Here is a 25626-nt window from a genome sequence, read left to right as displayed (position 1 = left end):
CTGTATTCCCCTGCATCCCCTAAACCACAGGAAGTACCGTAGAAGGCTTTGAGGGTGCCGGCAGGCAGCCTCATTCTCCTGGGCAGAAGAATACCTGTCCTGGACACCACCTCACTTTCCAGGGATTTCTGAGAATCAGTCCAAACAAGAACTGGTTTTGTCTGGGTGCTTTATCTCAAGTCTCCCAGCCTGAGGCAGAGAATCAGCTTAGGACCCGCTTCCTGAGAGCTTTCTGAAATTGAGTGAGTTCTCAGGCTTTCCCCAGACATTAAAAAACTGGCTTAGAGATGAAAAGAACACACTCAGGAAAGCAAAATACCTCAGTACTTATTAGGGAGTTGGCAAAGTTATTTTGGGGATTGAGATGTTCATTAAGTATGCCAGGGGTCTAAATGACAGCTAATAAGGAATTTAAAGAACTTGTAATAAGTAGTTTGTGCCTAGCGTTAGGGTAGCAGAAATTTCCAACAGCTACAATAAATAATTATTTGGTATAGTTTTTCAATTAAATTTTCTGTTTGCCAATATATACATAGAATATATTCCTCAGGAACTCAAATTATTCTGATAGCAATGGTGTTTCTCAGAAAGCAAAGGACTTTATTGATTTAGGAACCTATAAATTCATGGTTCCACATAAAGCCCATTTATAGACCCATGGTTCCTGAGTTAAGACCATTTGCCACAGAAGAAAGACATAGAAGAAAGAGCCAGAAGACCTAGGTTTAAATCGCAGATCTGTAATCTACTCCATGTGTGCTCTTAGGTTCTTTATTTATGAAACAATGATAACAATACCTCTCTTACAAAATAAAAACAATTTACATTTATCATGTGCTGGGTACTGTGCTAAGGGGTTGATGTGTTTTATTTGCTTTAGTTCTCCCAACAACCCTGTCAGGTAGGTAAAGTAGTCAATCTCATTTTACAGACAAGGAAGTCAAAGTTCAGAGCTAAGTAATGGTCAAAATCCAGAGTTAGCAAATGGTAGAACCAGGATATAAACAGAGACAACCTAAATTATAAAATTTCTATGAAATTACTGTTTCTGACAGCTATGATAATATTCTTTAAAACACTTGTTGTTGGAGCACCTGGGTGGGTCAGTCAGTTAAGCGTCTGCCTTTGGCTTAGGTTATAATCTTGGGGTCCTGGGATCAAGCCCCGCATGGGGCTCCCTGCTCCCTGCTCTGTGGGGAGTCTGCTTCTTCCTTTCCCTCCACCTCTGCCCCCCACTCCTGCTTGCTCACTTTCTCTCAAAATAAACAAACAAAATCTTAAAAAAAAAATTGTTCTTACATTAATTTTTAAATACTAATCATTCTTTGAACTTGGACATAGATTCTTTGTGCACTTTAAATTCTGTTAATTTGTTTAGATATTTAAGGATGCTGATGAACTGATCAGCCTATTGCATTAACTACTGTGGTATTTTCTGAATGAACATTTTGAGTCATCCAAGCTCTGGAAGAACAGATAGTCTCATGATTTTTATCAAATTTCTTAGTTACCCTAATGTTGGTTTGGTGAACTGCAGGTGATAGAGAACATGTGGTTAATAAATCCTAATCTTAACTACAAATGTTTGATGTTCAAAAATGTAATTGAATCTCACTTATCTTTCATATGATACAAAGTTAAGCACATGTCTCAACATGGATAATCACACCATGAGGACAAACACTAATACACTTATTAACCTTGACTATGTTTAGGTAAAACCACAATCACAAAACAGCCTTAAGTGGCGACTGACGTTTGTCGGAACAATAACTCCAAATGCTTACTTTCTCGAATCCCAGCTCATGGGCTGAATTTGTAGCCTGTTGGAAAGTTTCCATTTGCTCTTGTTCATCATGTATGTCCCAAAGAACATCACCAAAATCATCTTCTTCTGGAACAGAATCTTCACTGCCCAAATCCTTAGTCTCTGGGTCTGTGTTCTCAAAGCCCAGGATGTCCTGAACACCAAGAGCAAGCACACAACAATGAATAAAGAGTGGAAACACCTCGCAGCAGTGTGAGCACACAGGCCTAAGGTGGGTTTCACCTATGGTGGAGGGCAAGTCCAAACCTATGACCTTTGTATGGGGCCTACATGAATGATTTTATTTATTAATTTTTTATTATTAACAGTTAGCCAACATATAGTACATCATTAGTTGGCACGTGCTGTGATGAACACAGGGTGTTATACGTAACTAATGAATCGAACATGACCTCAAGAATAAATTTAAAACTATAAAAAACACCAGTAGAAATAAATATTAAAATGACAAACATAAAAAAACCCCCAAACTCTTAATAAAAAACTTTCATTAAAAATAGAGGTACAGGGGCGCCTGGGTGGCTCAGTGGGTTAAGCCTCTGCCTTCGGCTCAGGTCATGATCTCAGGGTCCTGGGATCGAGCCCCGCATTGGGCTCTCTGCTCAGCAGGGAGCCTGCTTCCTCCTCTCTCTCTGCCTGCCTCTCTGCCTACTTGTGATCTCTCTCTGTGTCAAACAAATAAATAAATAAGTAAAATCTTAAAAAAAAAAAATAGAGGTACATGGGGCACCTAGGTGGCTCAGTGGGTTAAAGCCTCTACCTTTAGCTCAGGTCATGATCTCAGGATCGTGGGATTGAGCCTCGCATTGGGCTCTCTGCTCCGTGGGGAGCCTGCTTCCCCCTCTCTCTCTGCCTGCCTCTCTGCCTACTTGTGATCTCTCTCTCTGTCAAATAAATAAATAAAATCTTAAAAAAAAACAAAACAGAGGTGCGATTAGGGCACCTGGCTGGCTTAGTCAGTAGAGTATGTGACTCTTGATCTTGGCATCCTAGGTTCAAGCCTTATGCTGGGCATAGGACTTACAATAAAACAAACAAACAAACAAAAACAACTGTTGAATAAAAATAGAGGGGCATTTGACTCTTGGGGATCTGTTTTCTGAAAAATGTTACACAATGTATTTGCTTATATCTGGTTGGAGAATAATTTTAAAGATTGTGCTAATACCTAAGAAATATGCTGCATTACATTTTTATAAGATTTTAATTACTAAGATGGAGTTTCTTGATATCAAATATCTGCGTCATGATATCTAGTCTTTATATCACTGAAAATACATTGTTCTTCAAGCAGTAAAGACAGCAAATATGTCCACTCTCACTTGCTACCATTTATTCTGCTCAATTAATTCTATTTACTAGGATCCTAAAATTCACAACTTATTGAGAAGATCAAAACTCATGTCAATTTTTATATTAAAAATTGAATTTTATATTAAAAATTAAAAAACACTATACAAAATGTGTTGCCCAGAAGTCATATCATCATGTTTTGGGGCTCATTCTTTTTCTCTGGTAACAAATCTCATACTTGTAATACACCTTAATTAGAAAAAGTAATCTAATCCCTAACTTCTCAAATAGAATTTCTGGCACCCTGGAGGATGGATCAGCAGGTACAGGCAACGGCAGGCTAACTGTGGTACATCTTGCCATTGTGCCTATTTTACTTTTAAGGTAGGGGCAGGTTCTTTTTCTTATCATTATTAGAACTTTTGATAGTATGTAATTTAAAATGATTTTTTACATTAAACACAAGTATAACATTAAGCAGAATATATAACTCATATAACTTTACAAGATAATACATGAGATGCTGTAGAAACTTTCCGCTTGAGATACTGTCTATGACCCATAACGTCTGACCCATTGAGGTATGATTTCACCTCCTCTGCTATAAGAATGATGTAGTAGATAAATTTGAAAAGGATTTTTTTTTTTTTTTGAGAGTGACTGTGCATGTGCAAAGGGCTGGGTGGGTGTGGGTTGGGGAGGAGGGGCAGAGGGAGAGGGAGAGAGAGAATCTTAAGCAGGCTCCATGCCCAGCAGAGCCCTACGTGGGGCTCAGTCTCATGACCCTGAGATCATGACCTGAGCTGAAATGGATGCTCAACCAACTAAGACACCCCTGAAAAGATTTTTTTTTAAAGATTTTATTTATTTATTTGACAGAGAGAGAGAGAGAGAGAGAACAAGCAGAGGGAACAACAGAAGGAGAGGGAGTAGCAGAAAATCCACTGAGCAGGGAGCCCAAAATGGATCCCAGGACCCTAGGATCATGACCTGAGCCAAAGGCAGATGCTCAACTACTGAGCCACCTAGGCGCCCCAGGGATTTTTCTACTTTATAAAAATTCAAAGTGCATACAAAACCTGAGGAGACTCTATTAATAAGATAAACATTTTCCCTCAAATACTTATACCTTTTATCTAGCACTTTTGTAATCTATTTTACATTCAACCTAGTGGTGAGGCATCAAATAGCTTTGTGAGATAGACGACAGATAAAGAGATATGGTACTGGTAATACTATGATAATACCACAGGATAGACAACCACCAGAAACAATGGCACTCTCTCCCCCAGTATTGTTTTAAAAAAAACTAGGAAGTTGTTTTTACTGGAACACCCAACTTGATGGATAAGAGTTTTAGAATTCTTTTTTTTAAGTCAGTTCTATGCCCAACATGGGGCTTGAACTCACCACCAAGATTGAGGATTTCATGCTCTATCGATTGAGCCAGCCAGGCGCCCCTTAGAGTATATCAGATGAAATCTTATAAAGAATGCATATTTACCTGTTTAATAATCTTTTCCACATAAATATAAGTTTTATATACTCCTTCTGTAGGATCTCCAGAGTGATCAATGATCTGGAAAAAGAAAGAAGTTCGACAAAAACATGAAGAAAACAATAGTAACAGGAGGGGGTAAATACTTCTACAGAACTTATATATCAGGGATTATTCTAAGTGCTTTACACTATTAGCTCATCTGTCCTCACAACAAGCCTATGAGGGAGACACTATTATTATTATTATTATCCATTTCACAGAGAAGGAAACTGAAGCATGTTATGTAACTTGTTTGAGGTATAGGAGGGATTTATCATGAACAATGGGAACAATGTCACAATAAAACAAAAAGTATACTTTTTTCTTATGGTGTCCAAATTGTCTTATGTACTTCCATGCCACTCAATATATATAATCTTCAAAATACATCAAAATCAATTTTTATGAGAGTAAGGCTATAATTCTACAAAACAAAAGAGCAAAATGGTACTTGGCTACATAAAACAGTAATCTTCTGGGGCTCCTGGGTGGCTCAGTGTGTTGGGCCTCTGCTTTGGGCTCCGGTCATGATCTCAGGGTCCTGGAATCAAGCCCCGCATCAGGCTCTCTGCTCTGCCGGGAGCCTGCTTCCCCCACCCCCTCTTCCTGCCTCTCTGCCTACTTGTGATCTCTCCCTCTCTCTCTGTCAAATACATTAAAAAAAAAAAAACTTTAAAAAGAAAAAAAACAGTAATCTGAGTTTGCTGAAAGAAGAATGCCCTACCTGTAGAGAACATGTACGTTGCTAGTAAATGATTAGTATTTGATAGAGTAAGGCAATGGTTTTACGAAGCACATCAAGTGAACCAGAATAAGTTCATCCTGCATTTACATTTATAATCATGGTAGACAGATCTTATTTTACTCCTATTTCTATAAAATAAATTCATCCTTCTAGTGTTTTAATTTTTAAAAGACATTTATAAATAGAATAAAGATCAGAAAAGAGAATCAGTTTCCTGCCTCTTGGGGTCTATGGACTAGGCTCATACTAAAACAAAGCAAAGCAAAGAATTAATGGTTCTGGAGATTATAAAAAAGGTGTACTTTTTTGTGTTAGGTTTTTTAAAGTTATACTGGTCTTAAGCTTTTCAATACTAAATGATGTATAAAAAATGCTTGTATTCATATCTGATCTTATTTCTTGAATGAGCACAGAGAAATAAAAACAATGTCAAAATCTGAGTTATTTTCAACTGTATTTTTTTTTTAAGATTTTATTTTTAAGTAGTTTCTTCACCCAGCATGGGGCTTGAACTCACAACCCTGAGATCAAGAGTTGCATGCTCTTCTGACTGACCCAGCCAGGTGCCTCTCAACTGTATTCTTAACATTAACAGTAAGCATTTTCAGGTAATCTCAGTGTGCAGTAAGGCAAAGCGTACAACTCTGTTCTAAAAAGTATCCCACCATGCATCTAGGAATGATCAAATCTCTCACATTCATCATTACAGTTTTGTTTTTCCCCATGCTCTTAGCAAAGGTTACTATAAAAAGGTTCTTCCTTACATTGATCCTTAGTCAACAGTAGACAGAAGAACTCCATACTTAGGGGAAAAAAGGAACAGAAAAAAATCTGATTTGTCCACTTTTTGTAGGTGTGTATTGTTATTTATTCCTCTCTTTTTCTCACAGTCCACAACTAAGTCTATTGGCTCTGCTGTCAAAATTTATCCAGATTCCTGTTTTTCACCACTTCCTCTACCACCACCCTGGTCCAAGCCACCAGCATCTCTCACCTGGTGACTACAGGAGCTCTTCTCCCCTACCTCCAAACCAATCAATTCTCAACACAGCAGCGTAAGAACTCCTTGTCAGCCCCTGGGGCTAATAATACATTATATGTTAATTAAAAAAAAAAGAACTCCTTCTCAGAATGGCACTTCTGTGCTGCTTAACATTTTCCAATGACTCAAGTTAAAAAAAAACTCCAAGTAAAAAAACCCATCTCACTCCAAGTAAAAAAACCATCTCATTCCAAAAAAAAAAACAACCAACAAAAACCACCAAGATTTCTAAAATGGTCTCCAAGGTTCTTTACCCTTGGCTCCCAGGTAACTGTCCTATTTATCTCCCCTCACTCACTCCCACCTCATGACCTTTGTTCTAATACTTCCCTTAGCCAATCAAGTTCTTAAAAAAAATAACCTTAGGAATTTTACCTTGGCTTTGTTGGTCTTGTTCAGGTTAGAAACTTGATCAATCAATTGCTGGACGGAGTCGGAACTGACTTTCCCATCCTCCAAGCGATGATAAATTAATCGTGGTTTGCCTTCAGGGTTTTTCAGAAAAGCTTCTTCACAGTCTTCCAGTAAAAGGCTAGATCGGAAATCAGTATTTCTTGTGCTACACTGCACTAGGGCAGCAAACTGTCAGTCAACCTAAGTGTCAATAATGGGACTTTACAGGGATAACAAGGGGCCAGAAGCAGTCCAGGGACAGAACAAGACCAGCTTTCCAAAAGTAGATGTCTCATAGCTCTGTTCCAGCTTAGTCACAAAAATACGATGTGTTTATTACCAAACAGTGTGAATGGGTACAATAAGTTCTGCATTAAATTGAGTTTTAAAGCATACAGAACTTTAAGTTTTTATATCTAGCAACAAGAAGAAAACTCTCAAAAATACTGTAAACATGGCTCAAAGTAATGGACCAGACATATGAGACTACAATTAAATGGAAACCTAATTCCACTTACAAATATATAATTTCCAAATTAAGATACAAATATTATGAACCCCAATGCTTCAAGATTTTTCTCTTCTCTAGTCCTTTAGTCTTTCTCATTCAATAAATGCCTTAAATGACTTGAATCTTTATACCCAAGATACAGTATGAGAAAGATCCAGAGCAGATGGGGGAGGTCAGATGGCTAGTAAAAATCTTAACTGAGGTACAAGGTTAAAAAAAATTCTAACTTTTGGGACACCAAGGTGGTTCAGTTGGTTAAGTCTCTGCCTTCGGCTCAGGTCATGACCTCAGGGTCCTAGGATCAAGCCCCACGTTGGGTTCCTTGCTCTGTGGGGAGTCTGCTTCTCCCTCTCCCTCTGTCTCTTTCTGTCTCAAGTAAATAAAAAATAAATAAAATCTTAAAAAAAAGTCTAACTTTGCTACAGGCCACCATAACAAGTTTTCAGTATAATTTAAATTCTAGAATAATCTTGGAAGAATCTGCCAGTGTTTTCTACACAAGGAAAATTGCAACCAATTCCTCTTTCTAAAAAGCATTAAATGATATCTGTTTAGATACACAAATTGGTGTGTGTATGCAGAGGAGAGCTATGACATGATTCAGAATTTACATAATATATTAAAATACAGACCCAATACAAAACAGCATAATATTCTATTATATAGCTCTGTGCCAATCCAATCAATCCAAGCCACAGATTTTTTTCCCTTGTTACAATTCATTCTGACCATGCTCTATATAATTTTTGTATTTTAACAGTTCTTTTGTTATTGCTTTGGGAGAAAAGTTTGTGGTCATGTGAATACCAAAGAATGGGCATCTGTTTGGGCACAAGTTCCTATTTTAAAATGACTCCCTACAGAAATGACTTGTGGAGCTCAGATGAAATCTGAGATTATGTGGAATTTGGTTCAAAGTCTTTGTTGGGAGATAAGTAGATATGGCTACTGGGTACTGCTCAGGGGACATGTTCCTAGACTCATCTTTTGAGAAGAATGGGGAAATCATCATGAGAGATGAGGAACAACCTGAGAGAAATAAAAGCTCTAGCAGCCTCTGTTTATGGTGTGAAGCCCACCATTACTGCCATGCTTCTTGACAGCCAGTTAATAAACATTAAGGAAACAAAATAATCAGCAAATGGGATAAAAAAATTAAATCAAAATAAAGGCAAAGTAGAGGTGAAGAAATAGTTAAAATTTTAGAAATTAAATTTTTTAAAAAAATTATTTATTTATTTTGGAGAGAGAGAGTGAGTAAGTGGGGGGAGCAGATACGGAGGGAGAGGGAGAAAGAGTCTTAAGGAGATTCCATTCTGAGCATGGAGCCCTACACAGGGCTGGATCCCAGGACCTTGAGATCATTACCTGAGCCAAAACCAAGAGTCAGACCCTTAACTGTGTCACCAAGGCAACCCTAGAAATTAAAATTCTTACTCTTTAAGAAGAGTAAAGTTTTAAAAATATAAAATAAATATAATTTTAGGTGAAGAAGACAAATTGAAATCTGCCCAGTAAAGTAATTCAATATGAAAGAAATGGCAGGTAAAAGATTAAGAGGAATTTAAGATGAGGAAAATAAATGTTAAAAGTTTAAAAATAATGTTCAATATTTTATTAACTAAATATGGATAAAAGATAAAAGAAAAAAACAAGATGGTTCTAAGAATTAAAGAATTAATGAGGAAAACAACAAATAACATCTATTACTGCCTGAGATAAAAGACTACCCAGACATTAAATAAAACAGAATATATCCTTGATAAATATAAAAGAAAAAACAAGAAAAGAAAAGAGGTAAGGGAGGAAAAGAACTCCAACTAAAGGCAACCAAGTGGAAAAAAGTCCTAAACTTGGTTTTGGGTTAAGGTTCATTGACCAGGTGGTTCCCTGGTCCCCAAGTAGTCTCAAGGATCAATGATGGATTACACTGCAGGGTCTCTGGTAAAGCCTAGGGCTCCATGTACTTCTGTACACAGGCGAGGTCAGAGCTGGTCCTCAATAAGGACAAAATGCCTTGGAAGGGTTAAAGCCAATCAGATAGCAAATGAAGAAAGAAAACCTCTTATTAAAAGTATTTTGTCTTCTATTTATGTATCTAGTTGGTTAAAAAAAAATCTTTATTTGCAGACTAGACTCAGTGGTATAATTATATCCACATTATAAGAAAATTGCTCACTTTACTGGAATTACTGGTAAGCTCCTCAGAGAATTAAAAATTTGGATTTAACATTTTTACAAGTGTTCAAGTAGCTCTCAATTTGTATTTGAAGAAAGCAAATAATGAAGGTGAATGCTGATTATTGAAAACAGGAGTTGCCAACTTGTTCTGTTATGGCCAGCGAGCATATACTTTAGGCTTTGTGGGACACACACAGTCTCTGTTGTAACTATAGTACTTAACTCTATTGTCATGGTGTGAAAGCAGCTATAGAAATACATAAATAAATGAATATAGCTATAGTTTAATAAAATTTTATTTATAAAAGCAGATCCTGACTGGATTTGGCCTGAGGGCCATAGTTTGTTATCCTTGATTAAAATGATCTTTACTTTAATAATGTTAACTTTATGACCTATTAAACAACTCAAATAGTGTAAAAATTTTAATTCTTTAAGTATGAAAACTCAAAAAGTTTACTGAATTTTGTGGATGTTTTTGATTAAAAGAATGCAATTATGACTTCTCTTTGAAGTTCATTTCGTAATCTCAATTCTATTTATAACTCCCCTAATAAGTGACAATTTTCAGCTTACCTTGGTAAAGTTAAATGAATAAATAAAATAACTAATGAACTCTTCTCAATTTCCCATTTTCTTATAGCAAGGTATTGATTTTCAATATCTATTGGAAAATATATAGCATGGAAAAAATATCCCATTGTCTCACACATTCTTTTAAGTTTAGGTGAATAGTCCTAAAAAGAAATTAAAACAAAAGAAATGAAAACATAATAAAAGGCCAGCTTATTTAACTAAAGATCAAGTCGGCTTTATACTACTTAAGAAAGCATGTTTTAGAATAGCTTATGTTGTATATATTTTTTATTTAAAATTTCAAAATATATATAATCATATTTTACAAAAATCTTTAAGGGAAAGGCAAGGTTCCTTTAAAACAAAAATAAGAGCATAGTAACTTGGCTGTTTTCTAGCTCAGAAAATGATTTATTTCATAATAAAACCTAAACCAGTGAAGAAAAGTATTAGGCTATTTTCCTTTGGTATTTATTATTATAATAAATTATTTCTGCTTTATTGTTACAAAGAGTAGAACACGTAAATCCATGAATCTACATAGTAAACTGCCAACCATGATATATAAGATCATTAAAGCAAACAGGTATAAATGAAAACTATTTGGTCTATAACAAATTAGCTTACTAAGTAATGATGACTTATTATTATGCAAAGTATGAGGAATTCCCTTACCATCAGTTTGCAGTTTGGTAATAACCTATATTCAGTTAGTGAGTAGAAACTTTGGTTTTCAAAATATTTTATCTTTTTACCAAAACCGAATAATATAAAAAAAGAGCACTAAATGAGTTCCTTACTCAATACTCTGGTGAATGTTAATATAGCAGGTCTCGCATGTGACATACAGACGTATTTCAAATGCAGTTAGAACGGTAGTTGGCAAACTTTTTCTGTAGAAGGCAAATATTCTTACGATTTAGTAATAGTTGAACAACTTGGATGTTTTTGCAGAGGTCTCTGATGCAATTTATTCTGTCCTTGTAGTGTGAAGCAGCCATAGACAGTATGTAAATGATAAGCCTACTTGTGTTCTAATAAAACTTTATTTATAGACACTAAAATTTGAATTTAATATAATTTTCACATGTCACAAACATTCTTCTTTGGATTGATTCCCAACCACTTGAAAAGGTAAAAAGCAATTTTAGCTCTGGGTCATGCAAAAATCAGCTGCAGGCCAGGCCTGGCCCACAGGCTGTTGTATGCCAACGTCTGCCTCAGGTTAACTCCAATGGCTGCCTTGAAAAATTAAAAACCATGATAAGGACTAAATTTTGTTATAACCTGAAACAGATTCAATGCTAGAGCTGGCAGATTATTAACTAAAGCAGGCACTATCAACATGTGTCTTAAACACTGTGGAGAACAAGTAATAAAGCATTCAAAAGCATAACATTCCAAGGACTTAATCTGAATACACTGGTAACACTGAGCAAGATTTTCTCTAAAGAAAAGCTCTAAGTTATTCCGGTTCTTTAAGACATATCCTCTGGTAGGTAGTAAACTACTTGGTTTAGATGTAGTAGTATCATAAATAGGACACAATACTCACTTATATTTTAAATCAGTGAAATCAGAATTTATAAACATCCTCACCTTAAGGAAAAGATCCATTTCAGGCTGGGTTTCATCTGTATAAATGAGGTAACATCTGACAGCGTTACTCCAGAGAGAGTGTGAAAACAAGGGAGTAACTTGTAATAAACTAGCTACAGCAATATCCCAGTCATCTGAAAATAAAATTTATCTTAAGTTCATGAAAAAAAAAATCACTAGAAAAAAATTTGACAAGATGATTTTTTTTTTTTTAAAGTCTGCAAAAACACAACAGACAAGGTAGAATGGAATCTGATCTCACTCATGAATACTGACAGTTTCTGGAATGACATATTACAAGGCAAACAGTTCTCTAACCTCAAATGCTATCGTTGGGAAGAAAGCAATCAAGGTAGCCAGTGGTCCCTGCTGGGGTACCACTGGTTCCAGTCAGATATCATGAACCTATGTTACATGAGCTGTTCAATGAGTTTGCAACTTTGGGAGAGCCTACATTCCCAGGCTGGCCTGTAGTTTTACCTATTTATTATTCTTGAGATATATAAAGTCAAAAAGAAACTTTAAGAACGGCATAAAATGTAATGCTATTTAGTGAGAAAGAATATTTTAAGACATACTTGGCTAATTCAAAAGGCATAATTAAAAATTATTTTCATGTCGTTAACAGACAATTTTGTAGTTTTAAGAAAAAAGAGTGGAGCTACTTATAACACTCAGATCTGCACTGGTATTGAAATTCTGAATAGACCTTACCACTGTTTTGGACACCAAATTATATAAAAATAATAAAAAGGAGGGAGTCAAGATGGCGGAGAAGTAGCAGACTGAGACTACTTCAGGTAGCAAGAGATCAGCTAGATAGCTTATCTAAAGATTGCAAACACCTACAAATCCAACGGGAGATCGAAGAGAAGAAAAACAGCAATTCTAGAAACAGAAAATCAACCATTTTCTGAAAGGTAGGACTGGCGGAGAAGTGAATCCAAAGCGATGGGAAGATAGACCGTGGGGGCAGGGGCCGGCTGCCGGCAAGCGGCGGAGCAACGGAGCACAAAATCAGGACTTTTAAAAGTCTGTTCCACTGAGGGACATCGCTCCAGTGGCTAAACCGGGGTGAAGCCCACGCGGGGTCAGCGTGGCCTCAGGTTCCACAGGGTCACAGAAGGATCGGGGGTGTCTGAGTGTCGCAGAGCCTACAGGTATTAGAACGGGGAAGCCGGCTACAGAGACCAAGCCAAGGAGTGAGCTCTCAGCTCAGGATTACCTTGAACCGGTTGCAGGCTCGGTGAGCTCGGAGCGTGGCCCGAGGCCAGGGTGACGGGAGTAATTGGGCACTGTTCTCTGAGGACACACTGAGGAGTGGGGCCCCGAGCTCTCGGCTCCTCCGGGCCGGAGACTGGGAGGCCGCCATCTTCATTCCCGTCCTCTGGAACTCTACGGAAAGCGCTCAGGGAACAAAAGCTCCCGAAAGCAAACCCGAGCGGATTACTCAGCCCGGCCCCTGGTAAGGGCGGTGCAACTCCGCCTGGGGCAAAGACACTTGAGAATCACTACAACAGGCCCCTCCCCCAGAAGATCAACAAGAAAACCAGCCAGGACCAAGTTCACCTACCAAGGAGTGCAGGTTCAATACCAAGGACAGCGGCGGAATTCCAGAGGAGGAGAAAGCAAAGCATGGAACTCATGGCTTTCTCCCCATGATTCTTTAGTCTTGCAGTTAATTTAATTTTTTTTTATTTTTCTTTATCAATTTTTTTTCTTCTCCTGCTAAATTTTTTTTAACTTTTACCCTTTTATTTTTTAACGTTTTTAAACTAGTTTATCTAATATATATAATTTTTTCTTTTTTATATTTATTCTTTATTCATTTTCTTTTTTAATTGTTTCTTTTTTTTTTTTCTTTTTCTGAACCTCTTTTTATCCCCTTTCTCTCCCCCACGATTTAGGATCTCTTCTGATTTGGTTAAAGCGTATTTTCCTGGGGTCTTTGCCACACTTTTAGTATTTTATTTGCTCCTTCATATACTCTTATCTGGACAAAATGACAAGGCGGAAAAATTCACAACAAAAAAAGGAACAAGAGGCAGTACCGAAGGCTAGGGACCTAATCAATACAGACATTGGTAATATGTTAGATATAGAGTTCAGAATAACAATTCTCAAGGTTCTAGCCAGGCTTCAAAAAGGCATGGAAGATATTAGAAAAACCCTCTCGGGAGATATAAAAGCCCTTTCTGGAGAAATAAAAGAACTAAAATCTAACCAAGTTGAAATAAAAAAAGCTATTAATGAGATGCAATAAAAAATGGAGGCTCTCACTGCTAGGATAAATGAGGCAGAAGAAAGAATTAGCGATACAGAAGACCAAATGACATAGAATAAAGAAGCTGAGCAAAAGAGGGACAAACAGCTACTGGACCACGAGGGGAGAATTCGAGAGATAAGTGACACCATAAGACGAAACAACATTAGAATAATTGGGATTCCAGAAGAAGAAGAAAGAGAGAGGGGAGCAGAAGGTATATTGGAGAGAATTATTGGAGAGAATTTCCCTAATATGGTAAAGGGAATAAGCATCAAAATCCAGGAGGTGCAGAGAACCCCCCTCAAAATCAACAAGAATAGGTCCACACCCCGTCACCTAATAGTAAAGTTTACAAGTCTTAGTGACAAAGAAAAAATCCTGAAAGCAGCCTGGGAAAAGATGTCTGTAACATACAATGGTAAAAATATTAGATTGGCAGCAGACTTATCCACAGAGACCTGGCAGGCCAGAAAGAGCTGGCATGATATACTCAGAGCACTAAACAAGAAAAACATGCAGCCAAGACTACTATATCCAGCTAGGCTATCAGTGAAAACAGAAGGAGAGATAAAAAGCTTCCAGGACAAACAAAAACTGAAAGAATTTGCAAACACCAAACCAGCTCTACAGGAAATATTGAAAGGGGTCCTCTAAGCAAAGAGAGAGCCTAAAAGTAGCAGACCAAAAAGGAATAGAGACAATATCCAGTAACACTCACCTTACAGGCAATACAATGGCACTAAATTCATATCTCTCAATAGTTACCCTGAATGTTGATGGGCTAAATGCCCCAATCAAAAGACAAAGGGTATCAGAATGGATAAAAAAATAAAACCCATCTATATGTTGCCTACAAGAAACTCATTTTAGACCCGAAGACATCTCGAGATTTAAAGTGAGGGGGTGGAAAACAAGTTACCATGCTAATGGACATCAGAAGAAAGCAGGGGTGGCAATCCTTATATCAGATCAATTAGATTTTAAGCCAAAGACTATAATAAGAGATGAGGAAAGACATTATATCATACTCAAAGGATTGTCCAACAAGAAGATCTAACAATTTTAAATATCTATGCCCCTAACATGGGAGCAGCCAACTATATAAACCAATTAATAACAAAATCAAAGAAACACATAACAATAATACAATAATAGTAGGGGACTTTAATACTCCCCTCACTGAAATGGACAGATCATCCAAGCAAAAGATCAACAAGGAAATAAAGGCCTTAAATGACACACTGGACCAGATGGACATCACAGATATATTCAGAACATTTCATCCCAAAGCAACAGAATACACATTCTTCTCTAGTGCACATGGAACATTCTCCAGAATAGATCACATCCTCGGTCCTAAATCAGGTCTCAACCGGTATCAAAAGATTGGGATCATTCCCTGCATATTTTCAGACCACAATGCTCTGAAGCTAGAACTCAATCACAAGAGGAAATTTGGAAAGAACCCAAATACATGGAGACTAAAACATCCTTCTAAAGAATGAATGGGTCAACCAGAAATTAAAGAAGAATTGAAAAAATTCATGGAAACAAATGATAATGAAAACACAACGGTTCAAAATCTGTGGGACACAGCAAAGGCAGGCCTGAGAGAAAAATATATAGTGGTACAAGCATTTCTCAAGAAACAAGAAAGGTCTCAAGTACACAACCTAACCCTACACCTAAAGGAGCTGAAGAAAGAACAAGAAAGAAGCCCTAAACCCAGCAGGAGAAGAGAAATCATAAAGATCAGAGCAGAAATCAATGAAACAGAAACCAAAAAAACAATAGAACAAATCAATGAAACTAGGAGCTGGTTCTTTGAAAGAATTAATAAGATTGATAAACCCCTGGCCAGACTTATCAAAAAGAAAAGAGAAAGGACCCAAATAAATAAAATCATGGAATGAAAGAGGAGAGATCACAACTAACACCAAAGAAATACAGACAATTATAAGAACATACTATGAGCAACTCTACGCCAACAAATTTGACAATCTGGAAGAAATGGATGCATTCCTAGAGACATATAAACTACCACAACTGAACCAGGAAGAAATAGAAAGCCTGAACAGACCCATAACCAGTAAGGAGATTGAAACAGTCATCAAAAATCTCCAAACAAACAAAAGCCCAGGGCCAGACGGCTTCCCGGGGGAATTCTACCAAACATTTAAAGAAGAACTAATTCCTATTCTCCTGAGACTGTTCCAAAAAATAGAAATGGAAGGAAATCTTCCAAACTCACTTTATGAGGCCAGCATCACCTTGATCCCAAAACCAGACAAGGATCCCATCAAAAAAGAGAACTACAGACCAATATCCTTGATGAACACAGATGCAAAAATTCTCACCAAAATACTAGCCAATAGGATTCAACAGTACATTAAAAGGATTATTCACCACGACCAAGTGGGATTTATTCCAGGGCTGCAAGGTTGGTTCAACATCCGCAAATCAATCAATGTGATACAACACATTAATAAAAGAAAGAACAAGAACCATATGATACTCTCCATAGATACTGAAAAAGCATTTCACAAAGTACAGCATCCCTTCCTGATCAAAGCTCTTCAAAGTGCAGGGATAGAGGGCACATACCTCAATATTATCAAAGCCATCTATGAAAAACCCACTGCAAATATCATTCTCAATGGAGAAAAACTGAAAGCTTTTCCGCTAAGGTCAGGAACACACACGGCAGGGATGTCCATTATCACCACTGCTATTCAACATAGTACTAGAAGTCCTAGCCTCAGCAATCAGACAAAAAAAAGGAAATTAAAGGCATCCAAATCGGCAAAGAAGAAATCAAACTACCACTCTTCACAGATGATATGATACTATATGTGGAAAACCCAAAAGACTCCACTCCAAAACTGCTAGAACTTGTACAGGAATTCAGTAAAGTGTCAGGATATAAAATCAATGCACAGAAATCAGTTGCATTTCTCTACACCAACAACAAGAAAGAAGAAAGAGAAATTAAGGAGTCAATCCTACTTACAATTGCACCCAAAACTATAAGATACCTAGGAATAAACCTAACCAAAGAGGCTAAGAATCTATACTCAGAAAACTATAAAGTACTCATGAAAGAAATTGAGGAAGATACAAAGAAATGGAAAAATGTTCCATGCTCCTGGATTGGAAGAATAAATATTGTGAAAATGTCTATGCTACCTAAAGCAATCTACACATTTAATGCAATTCCTATCAAAATACCATCCATTTTTTTCAAAGAAATGGAACAAATAATCCTAAAATTTATATGGAATCAGAAAAGACCTCGAATAGCCAAAGGAATATTGAAAAAGAAAGCCAAAGTTGGTGGCATCACAATTCCGGACTTCAAGCTCTATTACAAAGCTGTCATCAAGACAGCATGGTACTGGCACAAAAACAGACACATAGATCAATGGAACAGAATAGAGAGCCCAGAAATAGACCCTCAACTCTATGGTCAACTAATCTTTGACAAAGCAGAAAAGAATGTCCAGTGGAAAAATGATAGCCTCTTCAACAAATGGTATTGGGAAAATTGGACAGCCACATGCAGAAAAATGAAATTGGACCATTTCCTTACACCAACATGAAAATAGACTCAAAATGTATGAAGGACCTCAATGTGAGAAAGGAATCTATCAAAATCCTTGAGGAGAACACAGGCAGCAACCTCTCCGACCTCAGCCGCAGCAACATCTTCCTAGGAACATCGCCAAAGGCAAGGGAAGCAAGGGCAAAAATGAACTATTGGGATTTTATCAAGATCAAAAGCTTTTGCACAGCAAAGGAAACAGTCAACAAAACCAAAAGACGAGGAACAGAATGGGAGAAGATATTTGTAAATGACATATCAGATAGAGGGCTCCTATCCAAAATTTAAAAGAACTTATCAAACTCAACACCCAAGGAACAAATAATCCAGTCAAAAAATGGGTAGAAGACATGAACAGACATTTCTGCAAAGAAGTCACATAAATGGACAACACACACATGAAAAAGTGCTCAACGTCATTCAGCACCAGGGAAATACAAATCAAAACCACAATGAGATATCATCTCACACCAGTCAGAATGGCTAAAATTAACAAGTCTGGAAATGAAAGATGCTGGCGAGGATGTGGAGAAAGGGGAATGCTTCTACACTTTTGGTGGGAATGCAAGCTGGTGCAACCACTCTGGAAAACAGCATGGAGGTTCCTCAGAAAGTTGAAAATAGAGCCACCCTATGACCCAGCAATTGCACTACTGGGTATTTACCCTAAAGATACAAACGTAGTGATCCGAAGGGGCACGTGCATCTGAATGTTTATAGCAGCAATGTCTATAATAGCCAAACTATGGAAAGAACCTAGATGTCCATCAAAAGATGAATGGATAAAGAAGATGTGGTATATATACACAATGGAATACTATGCAGCCATCAAAAGAAATGAAATCTTGCCATTTGCGACGACGTGGATGGAACTAAAGGGTATCATGCTTAGCGAAGTAAGTCAATCGGAAAAAGACAACTATCATATGATCTCCCTGATATGAGGAAGTGGAGATGCAACATGGGGGGTTAAGGGGGTAGGAGAAGAATAAATGAAACAAGATGGGATTGGGAGGGAGACAAACCATAAGTGACTGTAATCTCACAAAACAAACTGAGGGTTGCTGGAGGGAGGGGGGTTGGGAGAGGGGGGTGGGGTTATGGACATTGGGGAGGGTATGTGCTAAGGTGAGTGTTGTGAAGTATATAAACCTGGCGATTCACAGACCTGTACCCCTGGGGATAAAAATATATGTTTATAAATAATAATAATAATAATAATAATAATACATGAGAAAAAAAATAATAAAAATATTCCTTTGACTAAGGATACTACAATGCATAACTGAGGTTTTATATTCCATTCTGCAACCTTCTCCCACCTTTAACAGCATCAAAGACATGGAGGAAAAAGACCAAAAACTTCTGCTTTTCAGTTAATCTACATTAGATTCTCACAGATCAACTGCAACACCTGGAATTCAGACCAGAAGCTAAGTTTCTAGAACATGATGGGCCAGTCTGGCTGTGGAGCACCATCTGATCCTGATGGGAATCATATAAGTTAATCAGCCCTGGTCAGTGACAACACCAGTACATGCTGGTTTGGCAGTAGAAGACACCCAGAATAAAAATCTGCTCTGCTGATGGGTCTTTCTGCCAGCACACACAAGATTATAGGACCTGAACAGTCACTACCAAGGTAATTGGCAAACGGCATGTGTTACCTCTGTTGACATTTGCAAAGGGTCCCTCCACATCTATGGAACTATGGGCAAACTCAGGGCCCCTGAAGGACTGCTGAAGCTGGATCATACTCCCTATGGAAGGTTCACTTCCCAAGGCTCCTGCAGTCCAATATTCACACTGGGTTCCAGCAGCTGTAAATCCAAGAGATTTCATTGTGTGAAAACCAAATTACTGAATGTTCAAAAAGTTATCACACATACTAAACAGGATTTCTAATTTTTAAAAAATTCTATAATATTATAAATACAACAAATATTCAATCTTCAATGATTTTGAAAGTACTCTGTCACCAACTTCTGGCAAGTTGTAAGGTACTGGGTAACATAATTCTGGTTAGCATCTCCAAGTCAAAGAGGGGATTAAAAAGAGAAAGAGGAAACAAATAAAGAATATAATAATCAAAGTAATTGTAAAAACAGAGGCAGTTAAAAATGTCCCCATACAAAAATTTTAAAGAACATTTCTAACATTATGGTTTAGGTGTCAGTGTAAAATTGGAAGGAGAGAATTTCAAAGGAAGACCAGTACTCGCACATCTGTAATTAAGATTAGTAATTCATTAGGATGTAAGCTAAGGATGTAAAAAGTACATCTTCCTTAACCTCCGAGAGTAACAAAATGAATGTCTGAATCAATAGGTACTTTTGAACATCTTGATTTTTTTTTAAAGATTTATTATTTATTTATTTGAGTGAGAGAGAGAGAGAAGCAGACTCACTGCTGAGCATGGAGCCCTACTTGGTGCTTGATCCCAGGACCCTGAGATAATGACCTGAGCTGAAATCAACAGTCAGATGCTTAACAGACTGAGCCACCCAGGAGCTCTTTGATTTTTTTTTCTTTTAAATAAATTACATTTGACAGAATATCTACATGGCATTCTTGACTAAATATGAGTATACTAGTAATGGGCTCAATATCTGGCAAAAATAAGATTATTATTTGTAGGTCTCTGAATGTGAAATGAGTGATGTTCCCTTAAGCATTCTTTCATCAGGTTTAAATCAAAATGTGAAGAAAGACCTAGGAGGAAATATTAATTTGTTCTTATTAACCTGCCAAATCAATTATAATATAATAGTTTTGAAACACTGTACATTTTAACATATGTCAGCCCTGAAATAACCATTACTAATGGTTAATGTGGGGGCAGAATGGCATTCTCAAAGCCAGTAAGAATCACTTCATTTTTTTTCCCCTTAAAAGTTAGTAATAAAAGTCCTTGGATGCTGGTCAGATCCCAGTGGCTCTAAAATGCATATTAAGAGGCAATTATCAGTTGCCATATTTCAGTCGAAAATCAGTTTATAAGATAAAATGCATGGGGTGCCTGGGTGGCTCAGTCTGTTAGGCATTGGACTCTTGATTTTGGCTCAGATCATCATCTTAGGATCATGAGATGGAGCCTTGAGTTGGGTTCCATGCATGGTTGCATGGTGCTTGCTTAAGATTCTCTCTCTCTCATCTACACATAACTCTCCTTCTCCCCACCAACCCCACTCACATCGTCTCTCAAAAATAAATAAATAAATAAAACGCAGTTTCCTATAAATGAGAGAGCAACTGCATTTTTCCACTGCATTTATAATAGAATCTTTTTCATTTTTCAATATCAATCACAGTTTATTAATATTTTCTTGGAACATGGTAGACCCTTTCATTTCAGGACTCCAGGCTTTTTATTTCTAGAAAAAACATATTTTACATGTTTAATTATAAAATAAAAACTTTCTGAGTAGCTTACAAAACTACCGGAAGCCACTCAGCAGATTATCATGCAGATATTCTAGTGGATAGTTGCAAAGAATATATCAATATGTGGAAAAACAAGATGACAGAGATGATGAACTGTTCTCCAATATCCATCCTCCCCTTCTTCCTTTAGTAGCAGAATTTCAAACTTTAGGTGGATACATGACTCTCCTACTAATGTTTACACTTTCCAATCTTCCTACTTGTTGTTCTGGCCAATGGGGTTTGGGGAGTAATCTGTATACCCTTCATATTGTGCTTTCAGGGAGAGGAACGAATTCCCTTCCCTCTTCCCTTGGCTAAAATGTAGATGTCGTGGTGAGACCTGGAGGAGCTGTCTTACACCAGAAAGAGAAAAGCTATGGGGTGAGTTTGGCAGAGCAGTAAGACAGAAGGAAACCTAGCACCCTAACAATGTCATGGACTTTAGGGAAAATTGCTGTTACAACAGCTGAGAAAGAGGGAAAAGTGCAACTCTATTTGTAAGAGCAACCAGTTTAACTTATAAAAGGATTCAGAGTTGGCTATATGATATCATTACACCTATACTGAAGGCTCAAATTATACATAGGAAGTAAATATACCAGTAACATCTGTACAGTTGTCATCTGAATCAGATTCTCCAGGATCAAATACTTGGATCCCCTGAGCCTGGAGCCTCTGAAGTTTGCTTTCCAACTCTCGCTTAGCTCTCAGTAAGTCCTGAATTTCATTTTCCTTGGTCTCCCTAAAAATCTTTAAAAGACAAAGATCAATTTTGAAACCTTTTCCATCATCAAAAGGTGTCATCAACTTAACAGAAAAGTGTTTCATTCATAAAACCAATATTCATGTGATCCTGATCTTTTTTGTAACTGGAACCCACTGGAATTTGGGCAGCAGCCCTCTCTGAGGTGTGGGGCTCTCCTGTGCACTGCTGCTATTTAGAAATTTGTCCCCTTCCCACTAGATGCCAGTAATGCCTTCCCATACAAAATACATCCAACTATTTCCAAATGCCTTTCCCCCCATATGGAAATACTTTCCTTTTCCCCCAAAATTCCATTTGTAATGCTCATTTCTTTTTTTTTTTACTTTTTCTTGAAGTGATCTCAAGTTTTCCAGGTCCACTCAAAAATGTACGAAGTGCTCTACTCTGGTTCTTAGAATCTTCAGGACGCCTGCATCCTTCACTTGTATTTACTTACACAGCATCATTAAACTTTTAAAATGTGCTGTTTTTATTCTATGTCACTTTGTGGGTAAAAACGTAAGGACTTTACCTTGAATTGCCTTTTCACTTTGTCTCTGTCATGTTCAAATGTTGCTGCCCTCTCCATCGCTTGGTATTTTGCTTCTAAAGCACTTTCCTTTTCCCGAAGTATTTTTTGGTAAGTTTTTTGAAGGGCCTGAAATAATCGACCTTGTTACTTCTTCTTCTTCTTCTTCTTCTTCTTTTTTATTTTTTTTAAAGATTTTATTTATTTATTTGACAGACAGAGATCACAAGTAGGCAGAGAGGCAGGCAGAGGGAGGGGGGTAAGCAGGCTCCCCGCAGAGCAGGGAGCCCGATGTGGGTCTCGATTCCAGGACTCTGGGATCACGACCTGAGCTGAAGGCAGTGGCTTTAACTCACTGAGCCACCCAGGTGCCCCCGACCTTGTTACTTCTAACGAAAAAGTATTCCTCCCAAATTTCACATTATCCTACCTCCATACTATATACATATGAGAATTTTAACAATCTACTTACTATTTTACATTATCAAGAACTACATATTGCCATTTTATTCAAACATGGAATAAAAATGCAAATATACTTGAACTGTAGTAAATGAAGATACTTCAACATTGAACTTTTAATGGAAATCAATACTTTTTCTTTGAAATACTGTGCCAAATTCTTAATCTTCCTATGCCTCAGTTTTCCGATCTGTAACAGAACAAAAAGTATAATTTACAAGGCTTAACTTGAAGGATGATTAATTCTGCATGACCATGCGGTCCTTGGCTCCATGTCTTCTTCATTTTGCTATCCCCAGAGCCCTCTTGGTGCCAGATAAATCGAAGGCCTCCATTAAATGACCAAATGGGTTAAATACATTCAGAAGAGTTTTTTAAATGTCTAGTATGTGAGAAAGGAATCAAAAGGGCTACATAAAAAAAGGGGTTAGTTAAGAAATCAATTTAGGCCCCAAGAGAGTATGTCCCCTTAAATTAAAATGTAATGAGGTTTTTACTTAATTTTCAAAACTACTACATAAGGCAATAGGAGGAACTTGAGATTGTGACATTTGTCAGCCCTTAACTGCTCTCAGCCCTGGTTGATTCAGCCTTCTTTCCTATCCCCATAAAGTGCAGTGAATGCTGGACAATGGCTTGGGTGCATGAAATCAGGTATCTGAAATGCAAAAGGTCCATTTTACACATGCAAGTGCATCAAGACTGACCAGTAAGAAAACTGGTTAAGACAAAAGGTAGACTACTGATAAGGAGTTCTTCCCAGATAACAGTGCTAATAATACAACAGCTAGTGGGGAAGGGGGTGACTAGAATGCCTAGTCTAGAAGGAAGAAGGCTCTTCCTATCAGAAAAATCTGAGATATTTATTCATTTTCTACTGTGATGAGCCCAGGAACACCTGGAGTGTCTCTTCCACAGTTTAAAAAAACAAAACAGTAAAACCACAACCCTCGGAGAGGCCCAAAACTGATGGCACAAAGTCTTACAATGTGGTCATAGAAAAGCAATATTTTGCTTTATATACTATTTTGATGAGTCAAAATACATCTACTACAGGGAGCCCACGCAATAATTATTTTTTGAGTAAATTAATCAAATGGATTAAGGGAATTTGATTTCAGCTAGGGAACGTTTGTAATCATAGCAGTTAAAATGGTGAAAATCAGGCTTCCATAAAAATTCACTTCAAGATCATTAAAACTCAAAAGCTTCACGCAAAGAAACTGAGAGGTCTGTAAAATTTAAGGGGGGGGGCGTGGGAAGTGGAGTTAAAAACTCCTAGGGAAAGTCACAGATGTCACCACAGTCTTTGTGCGTCCGTCCGTGTGCTCTGGGTTGACCTACTTCCCTGGAGTCCCCTGCAGATTGGCATGTGCTACTTCAGGGCACTTTCAGGCTAATTGCTTCAAGGTGTGTGAATGAATGAACCAGAAATAGAAGAGGGGCGGGGTTAGTCAAGGAATCAGTTTAGACACCAAGAGTGTGTCCCCTCAAACTAAAGTGCAGAGAGGTTTCTATTCAACTTTCCAGAACTACTTGGTTTGGAGAGGGGACAGGATGGACGAAGGACGGAGTCAGGCGTCCAGAGTCCAGCCCCGCAGTGCGCGGGTGTGCGCTAGCCTTTCCGACTCTCAGCTTCTCCACGTCTAGGATGCCCCAGCCGCACACCCGGGCCCGGCGTTACCTGCAGCTCGGCCCGCAGGCGCTTGTTCTCCGTGTCCAGCTTGGCCTCGCGGCGGCCCATGGACAACAACTCTTGATTCTTGCTGACCCGGAAGATCTCGTATTCCTTCTTCAGCCTCTCGTACTCAGCCGCTGCGTATTCCAGCTCGGGCACCGACGAGCCGGTAGACTTAAAGCTAGCCCCCAGCAGCCCGCCGCCCCCCGCCCCGCGGGGCAGCGACCCGGGCCCTGCCCCCGCCGCCGCTGCTGCCGCGCCACGGCGGAACGAGCTGCGCAGCAGGCGGGCCTTGGGCTTCACCTCTACCGGAATCTCGCAGGCCTCGCCGCCGCCCGCCCCATAAGTGTCCTCGATCACCTCCCCGCCCGCGGGGCTCACGAGCGACGAGGCGGTCCCCATTACGCCGGTGACCGCCACTACTAGCCAGCGGGGTACCGGGAGGAGGAGGACCACCGCAAACGAGACGGGGCGGGGCAGCAAGAAGGGGCGGAGCGTAGTGGGCGGGCGGGACGAGCGGGATGATTTGGAGCAGCAGGACGGGGCGGGGCGGTACGCAGGGCGGGCGCGACGGATGGGGCAGGGCAGCAGGAAGGGGAGAGACAGAGCGCAAGGAGGGCGGGGTGGGATGGATGGGGCGGGGCAGCAAGACGGGGCGGGACAGAGTACAAGGTAGGCGGGGCGGGATGGATGGGGCGGGGCAGCAGGACGGGGCGGGACAGAGCGCGAGGAAGGCGGGGTGGGACAGCGTGGTGCTGTGGGTGCCGTACTACGCCGTGGTGGGGCGGAGCGCAAGGTGGGCGGGGCGAGCGGCTTGAGACTCAGAGCGCAGGGTGGGAGGGGCGGGATGGATCGGGAGAGGTGGGGCTGAGCGAGCAGGGGGCGGTGGCGCGTGTGGGGCGGCTGCTCTACGTACTGGCTAGGGGCCACGGGGCGCGCGGATTTTCTCAGCCGGTTCTATCCAGCCAGAGGCCCCCTAATGGGCGCGTTCCTCGCCGTGAGCGCCGGTCTGGGTCCCGGCTTGCTCCACCTTGGCGGCTTTTGTGTCTGTCCTGCTGCTGCCCCTGACCCATAGCTCTTTTCCGAGGGCAGTTGAGAAAGCTGAGAAACACATTGAGCGCTTGCTGTGTGCCTCTCGCTAGGTGTCTCCTAGTTTGCAAGTAGTTGGAATGACCATTAAGACCTAGTACCAGATAAGAAAAAGCTTTTAG

At 39.0% G+C, this 25626-nt stretch overlaps 1 protein-coding gene across 4 annotated transcripts in view; it reads right to left on the bottom strand.

The window, feature by feature from the left end:
- The window catches only part of NPHP3 (nephrocystin 3), a 54806-nt gene extending 29945 nt beyond the window's left edge, over positions 1–24861 (bottom strand). For all 4 annotated transcript variants that reach the window (XM_032869685.1, XM_032869686.1, XM_032869687.1 and 1 more), the window contains exons 1-9: positions 24422–24861; positions 22279–22404; positions 21601–21751; positions 19243–19395; positions 11709–11842; positions 10110–10270; positions 6824–6980; positions 4626–4700; positions 1788–1961 (exon numbers count right to left, since the gene is read on the bottom strand). In XM_032869685.1, coding sequence (XP_032725576.1) covers positions 1788–1961; positions 4626–4700; positions 6824–6980; positions 10110–10270; positions 11709–11842; positions 19243–19395; positions 21601–21751; positions 22279–22404; positions 24422–24817 — 1527 coding nt within the window. In that variant the 5' untranslated portion in view covers positions 24818–24861. The remainder of the gene's footprint in view (positions 1–1787; positions 1962–4625; positions 4701–6823; positions 6981–10109; positions 10271–11708; positions 11843–19242; positions 19396–21600; positions 21752–22278; positions 22405–24421) is intronic.
- Between the last annotated feature and the right edge of the window lie 765 nt (positions 24862–25626).

The sequence above is a fragment of the Lontra canadensis genome, unplaced genomic scaffold (assembly GCF_010015895.1).
Source record: "Lontra canadensis isolate GAN:19392208 unplaced genomic scaffold, GSC_riverotter_1.0 scaffold38, whole genome shotgun sequence".
NCBI classification, from domain to species: Eukaryota; Metazoa; Chordata; class Mammalia; order Carnivora; family Mustelidae; genus Lontra; species Lontra canadensis.
Note: the sequence above shows the minus strand (reverse complement) of the source record. Positions and strands in the feature narration are given on the sequence as shown.